This window comes from Tauraco erythrolophus, chromosome 18 (assembly GCF_009769465.1).
Source record: "Tauraco erythrolophus isolate bTauEry1 chromosome 18, bTauEry1.pri, whole genome shotgun sequence".
Classification (NCBI taxonomy): Eukaryota; Metazoa; Chordata; class Aves; order Musophagiformes; family Musophagidae; genus Tauraco; species Tauraco erythrolophus.
In genome coordinates, this window is record NC_141482.1 from 8738020 (window position 1) to 8756551 (window position 18532).

The 18532-nt window shown below is 44.3% G+C and overlaps 1 protein-coding gene across 4 annotated transcripts; it reads right to left on the reverse strand.

Annotated features, from left to right (window-relative positions):
* Positions 1-9211: 9211 nt before the first annotated feature.
* On the reverse strand, positions 9212-17381 carry SPATA2 (spermatogenesis associated 2). 4 transcript variants are annotated; one of them, XM_086622978.1, is made up of 4 exons: positions 17272-17311; positions 14304-14376; positions 13951-14107; positions 9212-12148 (listed from the first exon to the last, which is right to left on the reverse strand). In XM_086622978.1, the coding sequence occupies exons 2-4, from the start codon at positions 14315-14317 to the stop codon at positions 10895-10897; spliced, it is 1425 nt and encodes a 474-aa protein (XP_086479104.1). In that variant the 5' UTR covers positions 14318-14376; positions 17272-17311; the 3' UTR covers positions 9212-10894. The 4 variants fall into 4 exon arrangements, with proteins under 4 accessions (XP_086479104.1, XP_086479103.1, XP_086479102.1 ...); XM_086622977.1 differs by having other exon boundaries at positions 14234-14376; XM_086622976.1 differs by lacking the exon at positions 17272-17311 and adding an exon at positions 17348-17381 and having other exon boundaries at positions 13951-14376.
* Between the last annotated feature and the right edge of the window lie 1151 nt (positions 17382-18532).

Sequence of the window (18532 nt, forward strand, 5' to 3'; positions counted from 1 at the left end):
TAACAAGCTACAAAAGAATCAGTGTCTTGTTGCTCAAAACATTGTGGAGAGACACGAGAACTTGCACCAACCTCTCCTGTGCGTTTCCTAGCCCTGTGAGCAGCACTGCAGGTCGAGCTCTCTGGCACAGACGAAGCCACCCAGCCCCACATTAGGCAGCAGCATGAACCAGCCATTTCACACTCTGAAATGAATTCCTCTAATTTTTGTTTTATTCTTTTCCAGTGTTCAAAGTCTACTTTGAACATATGCAGACTTAGTATCTCATCGAGTTATTTTATTTTAGGAAAACACATGGCAGATTAATTTCCATTAGCAATACATTAATTTAAATAGATCTTTGGCTGGACTTTCAAATTGTTTCTAATTAAAATTCCCTTTGAAATCCATCAACTTCATTTGCTACTACCTAGCTTTTCTGCATTAGAATATAAAACTAGTATATCAAGGAAAAGTTACTTTTGCATGTAGAGTCATTAGATACTACTTTGTTATCGGTCTCAATTTTTAAGCCAATTCTTCCTCCTCCTCTCTGAAGGACTGTCAGGCAATAGCTTTCTCCCCTTATCTTCCTACTGATACTGTTCTTTGGCACTAGTGTAATTTCTTTCCCACGTTTCTTTACTCCATGGCTTGATAGTTTTTAATGAGCCTTTCACACCTGTGGCTTTATCTAGCATTAATTCTGTACCCTCAGTTCCTCTCCTTGTTGTACAGAACAGGTTCAACCACACCATAATCAGTGGTCCTCCACTAGCATAAAACCAGCACAAAGATTACGGTGCCAGGCTTTGTTTTCAATGTAAAACTGTGTCAGTCATGATTAAAACACGGTGCCTTGGAGACTGGTGCACAAGGTAGTTTGGTGGCTCAATCAGGTTTCTAGCAGACAATTTTCCCTAATCACAAACCCACTTAAAAACCTCTTTGTTTGCAGATGATGGGAGAGCTGTTGACTGAACAGAACTGGAAATTGGGTTCCCCTGCACAAAGCTGCTTCTGGGGCAAAGCTGTCAGGTGTCATGACATTATTGTATCAGGGGAAAAAAACTTTTCAGCTCAGCCCGTCAGGGAGGTGGGTGAAATCTGGACATCCCCAGCAGCTAAGCTGATGCTTTTCACAAGCATTACATTCCAGGGAGTGCAAATGGAGAAACTGGGACATGACTTTCAGTTTGACAGGGAAGGTGTCTGCTGACAATGAACGAACCTCCCTGTGATTTCAAGCTTTGTTGAGGGAAAAAAAAAGACAGATTTTAAGTGCCACGGAAATAAAAATATCCCATCACTTCATTTTATCGCATCACTCTGAACAAATGCAGTGCTTGTTTTTCAGACTACTTTTCAGATGGCCCTACAATTTCTGAACAGAAAATCCACAGTGCTGAGCACTGACAGAAAGATCACTGCTTCTAGCTATTTTCTAGTCATATGGAAAATATTTGACGGAGGAAATGAAGTCCTTCATTGGAGAGCTTGAGTGATAAGCTGCAGGCAGAAAAAGCAGAATCAAATCAGTGTCAAACCTACATTCACTCCCAAGACATGCGAGCATCCTACTTGAGCTCAGTAAAAGTAATTTTGCCAACAGGCTCTGAGCCTGTTGAAAAGAAGTACGAAGTACAATGAAAGGAAAAAGAGAATTTTTAAATCAAACATTGAAAAGTACCAGACGATGCCCACAACCTGCCCCAAGACTACAAACTCAGGAACAGCCAAGAAGCAAAATACAGTGACTGTACCCTAAGCTTGTACTACAGCAAGGAACATTCGGGTTTAATCATTCCTAAGCAGGTAAAGTTCTTGTTGGCAAAGTCCTGTAGGTTTTGCACTTCTGCAGCTATATGTTGCTTCCTAGGATCTCTCATCTTTCTTTCCCCCAAATCATGTTTATAGACCTCACAGTGTATAACACACCTCAAAAATAATTTTACAGAAAACATATTGTTTTCTTCCTCAACTTCCCATTGTATTGCAGCTAAACCCAAATAGAACAATGGCTACATGCAACATCTTCATGTCTCAACCCTGCTTCTGCTTACCAAATTCCCTGCAGAACAAGACCAGACACTAGGTTCCAAAAGTATCTAGACCATTCCAACATTCAACAGGCTGTATTTTAAGCAGAGAGCACTAAACCAGGATGAAAGAATTGAACTCCAGCTGCAGGCAATAGAACAACACTAAAGACAAATTTGTGCCAAAAGTTTTAGGTGTGAGTTACTAGTATCTGAATACTGCACCTTCTCTCTTTCATTACGAGAGGAAGTTCTTGGCCAGGAGCATCATTTTATTAAGCAGCACATAATGCTCACTGTAGTATATACAGTAGCACAGTTATCATGCTCTATTTCACAGCATTAAAATGAACTATTCTCCAAGCAGGAGAAATTTTCATATCAAAGATTCAAACACTACAGGCTTCAATGCTGCCAGAAGAGATTCTTTTAATTTTCATATGCCTCTAAATAGTCTAAGACTTCACAAGTTGCAGCGGAAAGTGAATCAGACTTTGATTCCTGAAACAGGCCGAAATCACTAAAAGAGTCCAAGCAAACGGCAGTTTTGAAAACCTAGACATGGCAGACTCGTCACAGAGCCAGGCAGTGATCTGTGGAGTAGAGAAGGCATTTCAAATGAATCAGTGCTTCTCTACCTGAATATCGAAATGCAGGAGTAAGAAAGTGGGGAAAAAAAGGATCCCTAAGTCTGTGCACGTAAAGCACCTTTGAAGTTTGAACAAACTCTGAAAATGTAAGACCCTCCCAGTGGGACAAGGGCCACACACAGAGCAAACACTCCTTTCTATCCTCAAGTACTCATCCATTCTAAGTCTTATTTCTATTACTGATTTACATGAAGAGGTTTTGTGCTCTCAGGCTGAAATTCTCCACTGGAGACCTAGGAGTGGGAGACAAGAGCCTAACGGCATCCTCTGCCTAGCTGACATCTCCCCAGTTCTGTCCTGGAGCAGCACCAGGACAGCCAAGCCCCTGAGCAGCACAGGCACTGCAGCCCATCCCTTTGGTCCATAGGGCACCACGGCCTCCAGTACCAGTTCTTAGGGCATGGAAAGCGTGGGCAGACAGTGAATAAAACATCCCCTTAAACAAGGTACAAAGATGCCTTAAATCCTTATCAACACAAGATCCAAAATGCTAGATCATCTATGTGGAAGCACTGTCTATAAAAATCTGCAGTATCCCTGAAATATGATGCTGTTCTGCCATTAGGGTTCATCTTATTCCTTAAACTTAGTTTCTACCCTTCCTACTCACACTGTGTGTTCACTGCAGAAACTATACATAAATTCTTCTCCCAGAAGCTGACCAAATTGATCTTACTCTCCCAAGACAGAGTCTCACTGTGCTCTGTGTCCTATCATCATGAAAGCAGCTAAGCACAAGCAGCAACCTATACCAGAGTGCCATCTATAGCTATTTCACATGACTTCACAGCAAAGCAGAGCAGAAAATGCACATGCATGCTCATTCCCTTTCCTGGCATTAGCAATATCTCTCGGAGAAACTTCTGTCATTAAGGTCTGGAGAATAAGAAAATGTAACCACAGCAAAAGATTTAACAGTAGCTGCCCTAAGAGGGGCTTTACTTCTCCCAGAGTGAGAGGCGGAGCGTGGGGAATAAAGCCCCTCTCCCCACTCTCCCCTAAAAAGGAGAGGCAGAACATATGCATACAGCCCACTGATTTCTGCTGAGGTGGCTCAGAGCCAGCTTATAAAACAGGCTTGTTACAGCTATAAGGAAACATCTTCTCGTTTAATACTGTGTGAAAAGATGCTAGAACAGGTTTGCATTTTTAGGGCCAGGAACCAAGCATAAAGCAAACAGATGGAAATGGCATTCACCCCTCAGTGCACATCCCAGGACCGACACATGAGCCACCTCTACCGGCTCTTTCCTAGGGAAACCAAATTCCTGGGGAGGTGTTTCACAGCGGCGCTGAGCTGACCCCTCCGGACAGAAAGGCTTATGGCTAACCCCAGCAAGGCAGCCTGAGGAAACAGGTTTTGAACAGGTGATGTGGCAGATGGCATCCTTGTCCCCTTCTGTGCCTGCCACTGAGTCAACCCGCGCTAGCTGCAGCCAGTAAAGCCACACAGCCACCCTCCTCCCTGGGCATACCCAAGCACTGGTGCCGCCAGGCACAGAGCGAGCTGCCAGTGGCACTCTGCTGATTGTCTCCACCATCACCTTTGGGGTCACAACACAACCCTCTCCATGTGAATAATTAGACTCCACTGCATGCTTGGCTGTAATGGAGAATATGTCCCAAAAACCTGGCCAAACAAAAATCCCAGCACTTCAGAGTTAGACAACCCCACCTGCAAATCCCAACCAAGTGGGCAAAGTGCTGTCAGGTGTCTGCTGGCTTCTAGTGTCAGAAACTGCCAAGGAACAATTAGGCAGCTATTTTCAGGGGTTGCATTCAGCATTCCCACCCAGGTACGCTTCACCTAGGAACACAGAAGGAGTCTTTGTGCCAGGACTCAGGTCTTCAGGAGATCCTCCAACCCTGTGCTAACATAGGTGTCTAAAAGGGTTCCTCTGTGCCCTTTAAGGGACCACACAGCTTCTTTTCATTAGTCAGTGAGCTTCTACCAGCTTCTGTGGCTCCACTGTGGGACCACACGCACACTCACCACTCCCGGTGATGCAAGGGACACACACAGCAGACCACACAGGAGAGGAAGAGGCCTCTCCTCTCTATCACAGAGCTGCCTTGTGGGAAGGTTCACCATGAATATACTAGTTAGGGTAAGTGCACTAAGACATGCAAACAGGCTGTTCCTTTTTAGACTTGCTGGCTGGTAGCATCTATTTTGATTAACGGTTAATTTATTAGGGTTTGGATCCACAACTGGGTCACTACGGAAGCTTAGCCTTGCCTAACTGGAAGGCAAGGTGCAGAGCAGAGTTTACATATGTGCAATGATGGAGAGACGTGCAGAGATTGCTGCTTTGGTGAAGACAGTTCACCATTACTGGCCATGCTTTAGAAAGCTGGTCTGTGAAAATTTCAGGTAAGGCAGTTAAACTACAGCATGTTGCACACAAAGGTACAAAACAGATTTTACTTACTCTGGAGGAAAGCAACATTTTTCCCTAAGGAGTTGATGAGCAGTTGTGGGTTGATTTTTCTTTTTCTTTTTTTTAAAGCAGGTTGATGACAAAAAATCTCAACAGTATGACTATCATGAGAATGATTTCTCAAGCAGGAAGCATGACAGCCCCACACCCACAACAGCAGAAGCAGCTGCCACATGCAAGTTGTCAGCCACACACTGCAGGTCTGATCCTGCACTACTTAAAGCTACTTGGAGTTTGACGTTGTCTTCAATGCAGTGAAATGCACAATGCAGAATTAACTAAAAGCCCAGTATACGAGAGGAAAAACAAATGGGTGGTACCACCCAAGTCAGAAGGTATTTTGCATCCTCATCTCAAAGCAGGAACTTCTATGACAGAGTCCACCCTGAACAGAAGTACCAGGACCACCACTTATACTCAGGATCCGCAGCACTAAGAAAGGATCCCACCAATAAGAAATATCAGTAATTAAAGCAATCTCTAACCTCATCTCAAGTTCTCTGCAATATGACTTCAGCGCTTCCCAGATTCCGAATGCTGAAGAGAAACTACTTCTTGATGGTAAGCAAAAAAAAAAAACCAAAAAAAAAAACAGAGCAGGTTGTTTCATTTTTATCTGGAACATTTCCACCTGCCCACCTCTCTTCTACACAAAGCCTTTCCAAGTTCAGTGGAAGTCTATGCCTGGCTTTAAGCACAGGCAACATAGGAAGCTGCTGGGTGTCAGGAAGATTTCCATAGCCCCTTTGCCTCTGCTACCATAGCAGAAAGCCATACCTGCTGCTGCCAGAGAGAGGATGAGGAGTAGGGGGAGCTGACTGTAGTGGTGGAGCAGCAGTAATCATAGCCTCTGACCCTGCGGTTCTTCAGGGTAAGGAAACAGCAAACCCAGCTCTCCAGGAAGGTATCTGTGGCATCATGGCCCAGATGGGGGAAGAATTTTGCCTGCATAACAAAAAGCTTGGAGTAATTCTGCCTTACAAAGCAGCAGAAACCAACTGGCAGCACCCCACTGTCCCTGAGCAAGGCAGTATCTCCTCTGCTTACAGAGACTCCTAAGGAGATGAGATCCTTTCTTTTGCAGAGGTCAGGGCACCAAAGCAGCTGTTGCTAAAAAAGCAACAACTCATAGCAGTGACAGAGGTCCCCTAGCCTGTGTCACACTGTGAAAGCAGCAAAAGCAACGCAGGAGGGGAAAAATTAAGGAATTCTAAGGATTGCTGCACTTCAGGCACTACTATGTGCCAAAAATTCCTGGTTACAGGTCAATCACCCCCACAGCTCTAAACAGACAACCTGGTATTACAATTGCCCTTTCTGGCTTTGGCACAGAGTCTGGCTGCAGGCAGCTGCCCACCAGCACATCGTCTGCCTCTACACGGGTTACCTTGTCGCAGCGCTCCAGACTCCAGGCTGAACCGAGGACCCACTACACAGTATAAAATGTGCTAGGACATTTTCAGTGCAGAGAGCTTCCAATGCTGTAAAGAACAGCCTTGCTTTCCACACATTAGCACATTGGAATCTGTACAGCAAGCCTGTCAAACAAAGCAGCTGCTCTCTGGCTCTCCTACACCTCTCCTCAGATGGAAGAGCTTCAATTATGTGGCATGTCTGCAGGATTTTACAGTTAAAAGAGCTGCTGCCATATCACATACTTGAACCTTCTGCCATATCACACACTTGAACCTTCCTCTAGGCACTGCGTAAGAAGATCTGATGCACTAGTCTGTTTTCACATGGTGGCTCAGTGCAAAAGGTTGCCCTCAGAATTTGTTTTTCACAGCAGAGGTGTAGGAGTATAACACCACAGAAAGCTACTTAATTACTGATTCCCTGCCCCTACCTTTTCAGACTGGCAAGACAAGTTATAGAAAATATTTTCTAGGGAAATACAATCAACTGTAGAAAAAAGTAATTAAAAGTAACTACAATATCCAATTCTATTTAATACGAGTTCTAAGACATTTACATACCTACAATCTTTAGACAAACACAACCACATCCGATGATTTTCAGGAGGAGGCATGGAACATTCTTCACAAATGGTCAGAAACATTTGTAGCCCAACTCAGTTGCTGCTTAGATACCACAGTAATGGCCATGCTAAAAGGCCTAATTAACTCCCACTGATTTCAGAGAAGTAGCTAAGTTAGAGCCAAAACAGGTCCCTCAACATATTACCTTAACTTACAGTCACCTCCTGCTTTTCTCTGTCACTCTGGCAACATATCAATTACCACCATGCTCAGACTAGCTCCTGTTTCTAAACAAATACTGGAAAGGTGGATCTTTCCCCTTAAAAAGATTCTACAGCATAATTAGCAACACACACTAAATGCTTGTAATCCACAGTCATCTTCCTGAAAAAATAAATTTAAGGAGCTGTCAGTTCAAACCGTCAAATCTGAACTACTTGACAGCGTACTGAACCTTTAAACTTCTATTGAGAGCAAAAGACAGAGCAGACACGCACAGAGGTCTGTAATCAGAAATGTCAGACAGTAAGACAGCATGAAGTCTTGTTTTATATGCACCAGAAATACATCAGCACAAGAAGCATTGCGGTGTAAAATAAGATCTCCTGCGAGAGCATTTTAGTCACCTTGAGCCTGATTTTTATAATCATCCCTGATACTCCCAGTAACCTCAACAGATCGTAAGATCAGAGGACTTGTAGAAATGGCACTTCAAGCGTTTAAGCATTCACCTGACATGCTTTAACAGGAAGAACAAACGAAAAAAATAATGTAGTTTGGAACTTGAGAAATTATCCTGCTCCAGAGCTAGCAGGATGAAAAAGAAGCCAGAAGGCCTAACTCAAGTGCCAAAGAGTGCATCAGTAGTACCATACATCTTCTGTGAGATGCAGTTTACATCGGGAAGCTAGTTAGAAAAAGTGCAGATGATATCAAGAGTCAAGGCTGGAAATCAATGTAGGTTAGCTTCACGTCACACATGAAACCTGTTCTCTACCCCACATTAGTCCGTCTGCTGCAGATTGCTGACATATTGGCTTACATGCTCTTACGGAACAAACTGAGTCATGCTGCTAAGACTTGAAAATAGACATTTTTAAAAAAGCTCTGCATTCTGCAGGCAGTACATCCAATTTCACAAAGCTGAGCCTCACGATACACACGCCCCTGCCCGTTTTGTCCCCAAGATTACCTTTGTGCACCAAGTCATTTCTGCATGCAAAACACAGTTGTGAAACAGACAGCTACATGCACTCAACTTTAAGAAAAGTTAAGCCTTTTCTTAAAGGCCTCTTTATTTTTAAATTCCTTCAAAACATAAATTAATTTAAACAAATCAGATGCAAAACACCTGCATTTTAAATTAGCATATATTTTACTGTATCAATCACAGCAACCTCATACAGTAAGATACACAAAAATAGAGCATGGTATCACTTCAATTCAACACAGTTTTGTACTACAGTATTCCATGACATATATACACAGGACTTTTCTTTTTCAAAGCAAGTATAGTCCCTGCTATGTTCACCGTAAAAATTACGTGGCATCACAGTTTTAGTTATTCACTGTAGTGTGAGTAGCTGTATGGAAATTGAACTAGTGAACTAGAAGATACACTGTATAGCAGCCAAACAGGCATGACGCTTCAGAAGATGAACAAAAACAAAATAACCACTAAAATGAAAACCACCCTTAGACTGTATTTTAATAGTAAAATCATTTTTAAATTCTTCACTATATACATAATGTATCTACATTTGTGTCATTTTATATATATATGTATATATTTATAAAAAACCATACAAGATTTTGAAAACCTTAAAATCATTCACCTAAACAATATTCACCCAACCTTCAGGGTCAGCAAGGCAATACTTGCCTGTAACGTTATGTTCAGCTGCAGTCGCTTGATTCAGAAATTTCCCTGATTGCTCTCACACACCATTCGCTTTGTTTCTTAGTGCAAACTGTACAGTAACTTATTGTTCTCAGCCCTCTGTAAGACTCGAGTTTCGTCTTATTTCCATAATACTTTTGACACCCATTTATGGCTAAAATTATTTTAGCTATTTTACAATGTTAGCATATATAGTCCCCCCCCCACCTCAAGCCCTCCCCCACCCAAAAAACGTAAGACAAACGATCATTCATGCATGTTTCTGTCACACAGGGATCAATGGACATTTAAGTTTAGAAGTCTAGACTCTAACAGTGTTTAAAAGAAAACCCTAAGTGAATAATTTTAGTGCAAAGTGGACTACATAGTTTACATCTCAGCTAGAGTTCTTTACAGATATTTTAAACACATTTAATCCTGCACATGAGATTGTGTTGCCTGATAGTTTGTTCTAACTAGCTAGTTGGAATAAGGAAGTCAGAAAGAGTCTTGTGGGTTTCCTTTTAATAAAAAAACTAAAGCCTATTCATAATCAGGTGTGGTTTGGGAGTCAAACTGTACAGAGCCTAGCACAGAGTCCTGGTTCTCGGCTAGGGTTCGTTCCTATGTGCTACAGTAATACAGATAAACATTATTATCTGATTCACATCCATAACTGATGGGTTTACTTTAACAGGAGTCACAAACGAGCTCTGATTTTTAACCAGGTCAGTGCTTTACTTGCTACAGACTTCACAGTGAATTTGGAAGCAAGCATAACATTTATACTTACAATTTCCATAACCACAAAGGAAAAGCGTGCACTGAGAACCAAAATCCTGCAATTCTTAGACAAGACTCCACTTAGACTAGTGGTAGCCCTATCAGAGGGGAAAAAAATGTCACATTAAAAAACCAAAAATTGATCAGAGCCAAGAACATCAGTCTTCCACAGTGACTATAATAAGCTATGAAATACAGTACAAGGAAAAACAAAAAGTCACCTGAACAAATAACCCAGAGAGACTTCATAGTTATAATGATCTTACCACTTTTAAGAACTCAACATATTAAATATTTATTAAAAATAAACTGTTTCCAAATTACCTATTTACAGTACAAAGAACAGTACTTAATACATGTGCAACAGAAAGTAAAGAAAATTAGTACTCATCTGGAAGGACAACACTCTAGGCATAATTTAAGTGACACGAATATAGATTCACCTTTTTAAAATACCATACAGAAAAAAACAATAGGATGATATTGGCAACACCAGAAAATAAAGCACGTATTGTCCAGATTCAGAGTATGTAAGCTTGAGATAAACAACTGGGAGATAAGGGGAGAAGGAAGAAACATAAAGACAAAAGGAAGAGACGCTGTGGTGTTTGCATTTCGGAGATCAAGAAATGCAGACACACTTCAAAAAATAGTCCTTGTTGGCAAAACAAGCCATTCATATATTTCTTGCACATTTTGAAGTCATACTTTATCAAAAACCGGCAGTAGTTTCATCACTCATAGAAAATGAGAATCTTAAACTTTTAGACTTTATTTTCAAGCCCGGCATGGTCTTATTTGGGCAAGGAGACGACTGCAATGTAATAGGAAGGTGTTCTCTAAAATACAACAGCTGCCAAGTTTTAAAGAAAAATGTGCTCTTCTCCCCCATTTAAATTGAAAAGCGATGATCATTTAGGAGTTACTAAATTATAGCAGCATGAAATCTAATGTATCTGCAGCATCTGTGAAGCCACAAAAATCAAGAACTGGCACCTGCTCACTGAACCATGGTTCCAAATACTTGGACACGTCATTTTGGTAAAAGGTCAGTGTATTTTCTTATCAGTGGAGTTAAGAACATTAGTTAGGATAGCCCTTTCCTCTCCCCCTTTCCCTCCCCTCCAAAACAGACTAATCAAGTCTATCTATAAACTACATGGGACAGCTGGGACGATTTATAGTTTAACTGATTGTTAGGCATGAACCTGTGAAGCTCGCTTTTTCTACAGCAGGGATCATAATAGTAAGCACTGAGGCAAGTGTCACATGAGACTTTTGAGCAAAACGTGCAAGTGTTTGCAGCTCCAGATCGGTTACAAAAGCCGCAGCGTGAGGTGCCTGAAGGTTTGGATTTTGAACTGAATTGAGCAGCTCTCTCTTGACTCTGAGTCTGTGATGCATACTGAGATTTCTCCCTTAGAGCAGATGCAGCAGACAAGCCATCACTTGGAAGTGGTTTGATTGAATAGGTGCTCTGTTTCACTGCTGGGTATTCCTGCCTAGAGTTGAACAGATTGTCACACTTTTGGCAAACAGAAGTGCCACAAGGTATGCCACAGTTTTGGCACTTGAGGGAAGCTGTCTCTTTGGCTAGGTGGGTGCGTTTGTGGTAAACAGGGTTGGCATCATTTCTTAATAGCCACACATCAGGCTTAATAGCTTCTTGTCTTTTAAAATTTAACATACTTCTAGAATCGGGATCAGTATATAAATCTAAGTCCTCTTGAGCAGAAAAGTAGGAACTGTAAGGGACATTTGTTCTTAGCATGCCATTGTGATGAGATGAAGTTGGCAAGAATTCATCTGAACACCCATGTGGGGAGCTTGACACTGTCAGAAGAGAGGGTGATGGACGGATAATTTCATCTTTGATGTCATCTTCTGCATCAACTAAAATTGGTTCTTTCCTGAGACTCAGTGAGCTCATCAAAGGTGGTTTCTTACTTTCCCAATAATTATCATATGTGTCCACTGATTTAGAAGGCTTGCTCACCTTTGGCTTGAAATAATCTTTAGAGGCCCGTTCACTTGCTGATTTCTGAAGTACCATTCGTGCCATGGAAGTGTTTAAGTTTTCTTTGCACTCTGCACGCCGTTTCATGGCTTCTGAGCAGCCTCTAACATCTTCGTTGCTATTTTTTCGTTCATTTATGACATCGATCTCTGAATAACCTTTATCCTTCACTTGCAAGTGAATTTCAAGAAGCTGCTCACATTCCACTTTGGCCAAAAAGAGTTCAAATGAAACCATTTTCACTTGAATGGCATCAACCTGCTCTTTGAGCTTATACATTGTTCCCAGTTCTTGGACATAGCCCATGTAGTTCAAAATCTGCCTTACATCATCTTCAGTTAGAGCAGACTTTACATAATAAACAAAGGGTCCAGTGTAGGTCTAAGGGGGAGGGGGGAGGGAATAAAAGGAAAACTAGGTTACAAATTCAGTGGTGGACTAGATGTTCAGATAATTCAGTGACAGATACTACACAACTAAATAGAATAATAATGACAGTGAACACATGCAACTCCCATGGCAAGATGAACTCCATTTCTGCATCCCTCCTGTTCAGCAGATGGAAATTCCGCATGAGGCAAACTCAAAGTAGGAGAGTTTTCACTGAAATTGAAATCCTGATTAGCATAATGTCCTCCCTGTTGATTTAAATCACTGTGCTATAGACTAACATTAACTTTTATGCGTACCGGACACGCTTGCATTTACAAGCAAGTCTACCACGAAAGGCAAAAAGGCAGAGATTTCATGTTTTGCCCCTGGACAGGGGCTAGCTAAAGGTAACAGGAACTCGGAATTACTGTAGCAGTACCAAAGTCCTCTTCAATTCAGCCTTAAATACAGTTGAAGTGTACACTTTTTTGTGAATTACTATGCAGTTTCAAATGTCTGTTTTATTTAATTTTATAGCAAGTCAAGAACTTCCACTAAAAAAAGCCCCAAACCCAAAGATATGAATTTGTGCAAGTTGAAATATTCTTATCATCTGGCATACCTGAGGTATGTTCTTAATCCAGTTCAAACTGGTTTGGATTGCAGGCAAGAGCAGCCTGCCCATCACATCTTTGTACAGAAAGGTACTGGATCCACAGTGCACAACCAAAGTCAGTATCAGCAGTTCATCAAGAGATATTGTTATGGTTTGAAGTGGGGGGGGAGGTCTGGGTGGCAGAAGCCACGACAGATATCCTCGTCGGATCAGTCAACATTTCAAAGGCCAGAACTTAAGTGTAAGGATGAACAAGATTTATGGAGAGATCTTGAAGAAAGGTAGTTTCCCCTTGGGGAAACAGAGAACTCAAATGTTCTAATAACGTTCAAATTGTCTGCTACATAGTGAAATAGTGTCTTTTTAAGAAAAACAAACAAAACCACTCATTACCAGTGCACTCGACCTGCAAATGACTTTAGTCTGTACCAACAGTGTTTTTATCCAGGTTTCAAGTTTTAAAACTGTTCTTGTAAGTCACCTGCAGCATTCATTATTGAAATGCTGAAGCAGTTTTGAATAAGCCTATAAGAACAGGTAAAAATCAAACAAAAAAAAATTGACAGCGGAGAACTCACTATCTGACTTCCAGCACACAAGTTGAGCAATATACAAGTTCCTACTTTTCCCTCTGAGATCCTGGCACAGGTAAATAATTTGAAAGTATATTTAAAATCAAAACTTCATGAACTGAGAACTGACAAGCAGATAAAAGATATTCTGGAAAAAAATCTTTCAGAGAAGTTCCTTTACCATTATCATATAACTTGTGGGAACCTCAGCAAAGCATCCACTTGAAAGCATGCACTGGTTGTGCTCCATTAATAGCTGTTGCAAGACAAAAATCAAACTTTGCGTGAGCTTAAACATGACTTGACTGCTCACCCTAGAAATTAAGACACTGTAGTAGAACAGGCCGAACAAAAACCTTAAATAAGATCTTCCTCTATCTTATGGTTACATTATAAATGCAGATGATACTTGTACTTCTGCTCTCAGGATACTCTCACCAGCACAAACTTCACTTTACATAGGAATTTTCCTATGGCTTCTGTCTATGTACAGTTGGTAAACAAATATATACGTCATGGTAATAGGTAGAAGAAAAGAAGTCTTTAAAGGAAATGCATGAAATATGTTAAAAGAAAGAAAAACGAACCATGTTCTCACTATGGCCACACATAAAATGTCTTACCTTAATACTTTTAAACTCCTTTTTCCAGGGGTAAAGAAAGAGATTAATTCCAACTGTCTCGAGCATGTTGAATGCATTACGGAGAGAATGTAAACTTGAGGATTTCACAGATCTCAGTGAGTTTTCAGCCATCTCGTAAAATTTTATCAACCGGAATCTATAAAAGGGATCAATTTTGGGAAGGCAAAGTAAGGCTGCCGCTGCCACTCGCAAATACTCATCATTAATAGGACGCTGCTTGTTGTCAGAGGCATTCAATTTGCATTCATGGAACTGTACATACTTCCTAAATAAATCGTCTTTATACTTTGTATCCATTGAAATCAGTTTTTATCTCACACTTGGGCAGCTACCTTGTCTCTTTCATGGTTATTCGGCAGTAGGTTGATTATCTGGCATTAAGAATCTTCAGTAATGGCAACTCTTCTGAAATAGAAATTGAAAACAAAGACAAGTCATCACAGTTGCATAAATCCCAGATGTCCACACCATCTAACTGCTTCACAGGATACTATGAAATGGTTCAGAGTAGCAGCTCCAGAACAGCTTCTTCAGGCTTCTGAAAAAGCACAAGTCTACAGAAACACTGTTGCCCTGCTTTTCCACTGTCATCCTCTAGTCCTCTTCTGTTACCCGACTAAAACAGCACAACAAACCTGCATCGAGCAAGGCACTGAGAGTTTGATGCAATAAAGGTGGTGTAGGCACAAGCCCAGACTGAGGGTTCCTTGGCTTAGGAACCCAAGGCTAATGCAATTCACAGCAAAAAAGTGAAAGGAGAAGCATGAGTTTTTAGGGTTTCTTCTCTGTGTTTTACTTTGCCCTTTCAGTTCAAACAACTTACACAAACATTATTTTAATCAGTCACTGTTTTGTTGGGGTTTTTTTTGCCCTGCACAGTGATATAAAGATTTAAAAAAAAAAATCCCACAAAGAAGTCTCATTTTGCTCAACTTGGAAAAGTATCTACTTCCCCGCCTCAGGTGGCACAGGACTGTCCCTAGACTGAGCAGATTAATTAACTTTACCTTTCTATTTCTAACATTTTCTAGGCTTTTGACTGCCACTCATGTTCCACCTGATGGCACACCCAGGCCATCACTGTGCTGGGAAAGCTCTGCAGCCACCCTACAGAGAACACTCTGCAAACTACAGCCAAAGTTTCAGCTGAATGCTGGCAGCTGCAAAGGAGATGGTAATCTTTTCAGCAAAAAAACCTACACCTGACATTTGTAGCTGCTTTATTACAACAGAGCACAAAATCATCTCTGTTTTTACATCATGTATGCTTTTGTTTGCAGGGATAGTTGCTTTTACGTATATACTGATCTACATTTTCACCTCACTGAGCTCACACACTGCACAGAAAGAGCTGGTGACAAAAGAAGCTTCCTAATGCTACTTTAACAAAACCAAGGTAATTAACAGGCCGACAGACTCCATATCTCGACTGCCTGAGGAACTTGTGATCAAAAAGCAGAATGCAGGCTTTGGTTTTTAAATGAAATTGCAATCTAGCCCTTATGGACTTCCCAACTGCATACCAAAGGGAAGGGGAGGCGGGGGAAATCAATGTACTGTTTCGGTTACAGTCAGTCTGAAACAGCACTTTAGAAAAGACTTTCCACCCAATATTAATTGCAGCTGCTAGAATACTGATCAATGCCCCCACACACTTCTGTTAAAATGAAAATCGCTGTTAAAAGCAAAATTAACTGAATGAAAGGAGCCATAACACAAACTACATGGCGGGGGGAGTCCACAAACCAACAACTAAGAGGCCAGAAAAACAAACAAACAAAAAATCAACAGCCAAGCAGTTAATATTACTTGATTAAAGGCTGCACTCAATGACAACACCATGCGGGAAAAGTTAACTAGCAGTTCAATTTCTGCTCAAAGGCACACTGCTCTCGGTCTTTCCACAATCAGAAATTGCACTGATGTCAAGAGACAAGCTGTGAATCACACGAAATGTGGAGTTCTAAATTAACATCTGAGCATAAGGGACAGGAGTAAACTCTTCTCTCTCCCCAGATCTTTCCTCCTTAAGTTGTGCAAGATGAAGTCTGTGGACAAAGACAAGAGCACATCTGTTCCTTAGCAAGAGCAGCTCTGTGAGAGAATTTCAGAGAAAGATCTTAGTCTGGCACATCAGTAATACACCCCCAGGACAAAGAACGATCCTGTGCTGACAAGGAGCTGGATTAAGTATTACAGTTCTTCCACCTCCACTGTTAATAACTACTAAACGAAAGTGCTTGGTTACGCGTACAAGACGTCAGGATTAGGAAAGTCCCCAAATGAAAGCCCTTCATCACGGCCCTATGGACTGCGATGCTCGAAGCCACCGCCAGCTCTGATTTTGACTTGTGGTTTGTACACAAGCCAGAGTCCACACAGCTGAAAGGCAAAACACAACAAACTGAACAGGCCAGCAAGCCTTCGCAGAGCTGCTCCTGCACACGCACAGCTTCCAGAAGCAAAACATCCCCATCCCAGGCAGCCCACCCAGCAGCAGGCAGGCTCCGAACAGCTAACAACCATGGTTACAAGGCTCGATAAAAATCTCAATATGTGAGCAGGCACAGATAAATATAGCTTTAAGAAACACACTGGCTGACAGAGCAGATCAGGTAACAAGACGGTTTTGCTGCAAATTATTGACTGAAAACATCAAGATTTCATGGAGATGCGTCCAGTTTCCGTTGGTGAGACAAGAAAACATTGCTATCTATCTCCTGGGTCAAAACCTCCGCTGAAGGAGCCAACCGCTCTGCCCACTCCGGGCTGCTTGGCAGGGCACAGCCACGCAAAACCTTTACAGCACCAGGGGAGAACATAGGACAGGGACAATCTTCTCCTGACCCAGGCTGAGCAGACCAGCGCTGCCAGGCTTTCACCAAACACTCGAAAAGAAAGCCAACCTGAATACAAAGGCTATTTAATAGCACAGGAGCGCGCCACATCGCCGAGGAATTCCAGACCATCAAACACGGGAGAAGCAGGGAACAACACGCTAATTAACACCCGCCCGAAGCCGTTTCGCTCCTCGGTTCTCACGAAGACACTTGTTGCAGAGACGCCCAGCCCGGCCGGGAGAGCGGGACGGGGCCGGCCGGTGCGAGGAGCCGCGGACACGGCCCCGGGACACTGCCTTCGCCTCCCCGGTGCGAGCGGCACTCGCTGACCGCTAAGCCCCGGGACGACCCCACAGGACGACCCCCTCCAGCCTCTCACCGGTAAAAGGGTGCAGCGCCCGCCACCCCACCCCGCCCCGCCGCCCTCGCCCCCGGCAAACCCGCCGCCCTCTTCCCTCACCAGTCAGCGCCGCGCCGAGGGCCCGCAGCCCGGGCGGGCACAGCTCCCCACCCCGCGAGCGGGGCCCGTCCCTCACCGCTCCGCGCGGGGCCGCGCCTGCCGCCCGCGACCCGCCGCCGCTCAGCCGGAAGCGCCTGATGACCCGGATGCGGACCGCGGACCCTCGGCCCTGGCGCACTCCCGCGACGCGCCGGTCGCGGCCGGCTGTCTGGGAGGGCTGCCGGCGGGTCGCGGCGGGCCACGCCCGCCCTCACGGCTCGGCCTCCCGGCGCCGGCGCTGCCTGCGGGAGGGGGCGGCTCACAGGGGCGCCCCGGAAGTGAATGGCGGGGGGAGCCGCGGGGGGGGGCGGCACCGCCCACTGCCGTTCGCAGCGCATCCGCCGCGTGACGTCAGCGGGGCGGGGTGCGAAGGGGCGGGGCGACCTCGGCGGGGCCCGCCCGGCGGAGGGGCCGCGGGGCTCTGGGCGGCGCGGTGTCCCCCGCCGGGTCGGGGAACCCTCGAGGCCCGCCGAGCTGCGGAGGGCCACGGGGCTGGGGCGCAGGCCGCCACAGCCAGGGGCAGCCCGGGGGGCGGGCAGCGCCCGCGCCCCTCTCGTCCCCGCGCTGGGTGGCCCGCGCGTAGCGCGGTTGTGTTTGAGAGCGCGGAGGCGGTGCGTGCGCGGGGCCGCGGGAGCGAGTTGAGCCGGTGTGAAATACGAAGGGCTCCTGCGCAATGCGGGCTGCTGGCAGCCGCGCGCCTGCGGCGCCGGGACCGCGCCGGGGCGGCTCTCAGCCCCAGAGCCGGGAAGGCGCCGCCGTCAGCCGGAGTCTGTGGGAACAAAATGGATGAACAGCCTCCCACCCAGCCCTCGGGGTGCTCCCTGGGCTGAGAAGGCAGAGAGAAGGAATGTAACCGGGAAACGAAGTGGCTGTTTAATTTCTGTGGGATGTATTTATGCACTAACTGTAACACGGATCGATTGTTAAATCATTGTTCTCTTATAAATAGTTTTTGTACTGCCCTGTCTTGGAAATCGCAGAGAAGAGCTGCGCTGCCCTTCCCTTGAGAGGTCAGTGGTTATTCTAGAGCCAGAACAGCCTTAAGGGTAAAGGGAGGAGGCAGCGCCATCGCATCCTGCTGCCCGGCGATGCGGACACCCGCTGACAATAGAGCAGACACACGGACCGGGCCTCGCTGTGAGCCCGCGGTGAGACACCCCCCCTCTTGCCGCTGTGTGCCGGGCTGCTGTTGCAGTCGCTCGTTTCCCATGCCCGCCCTCCC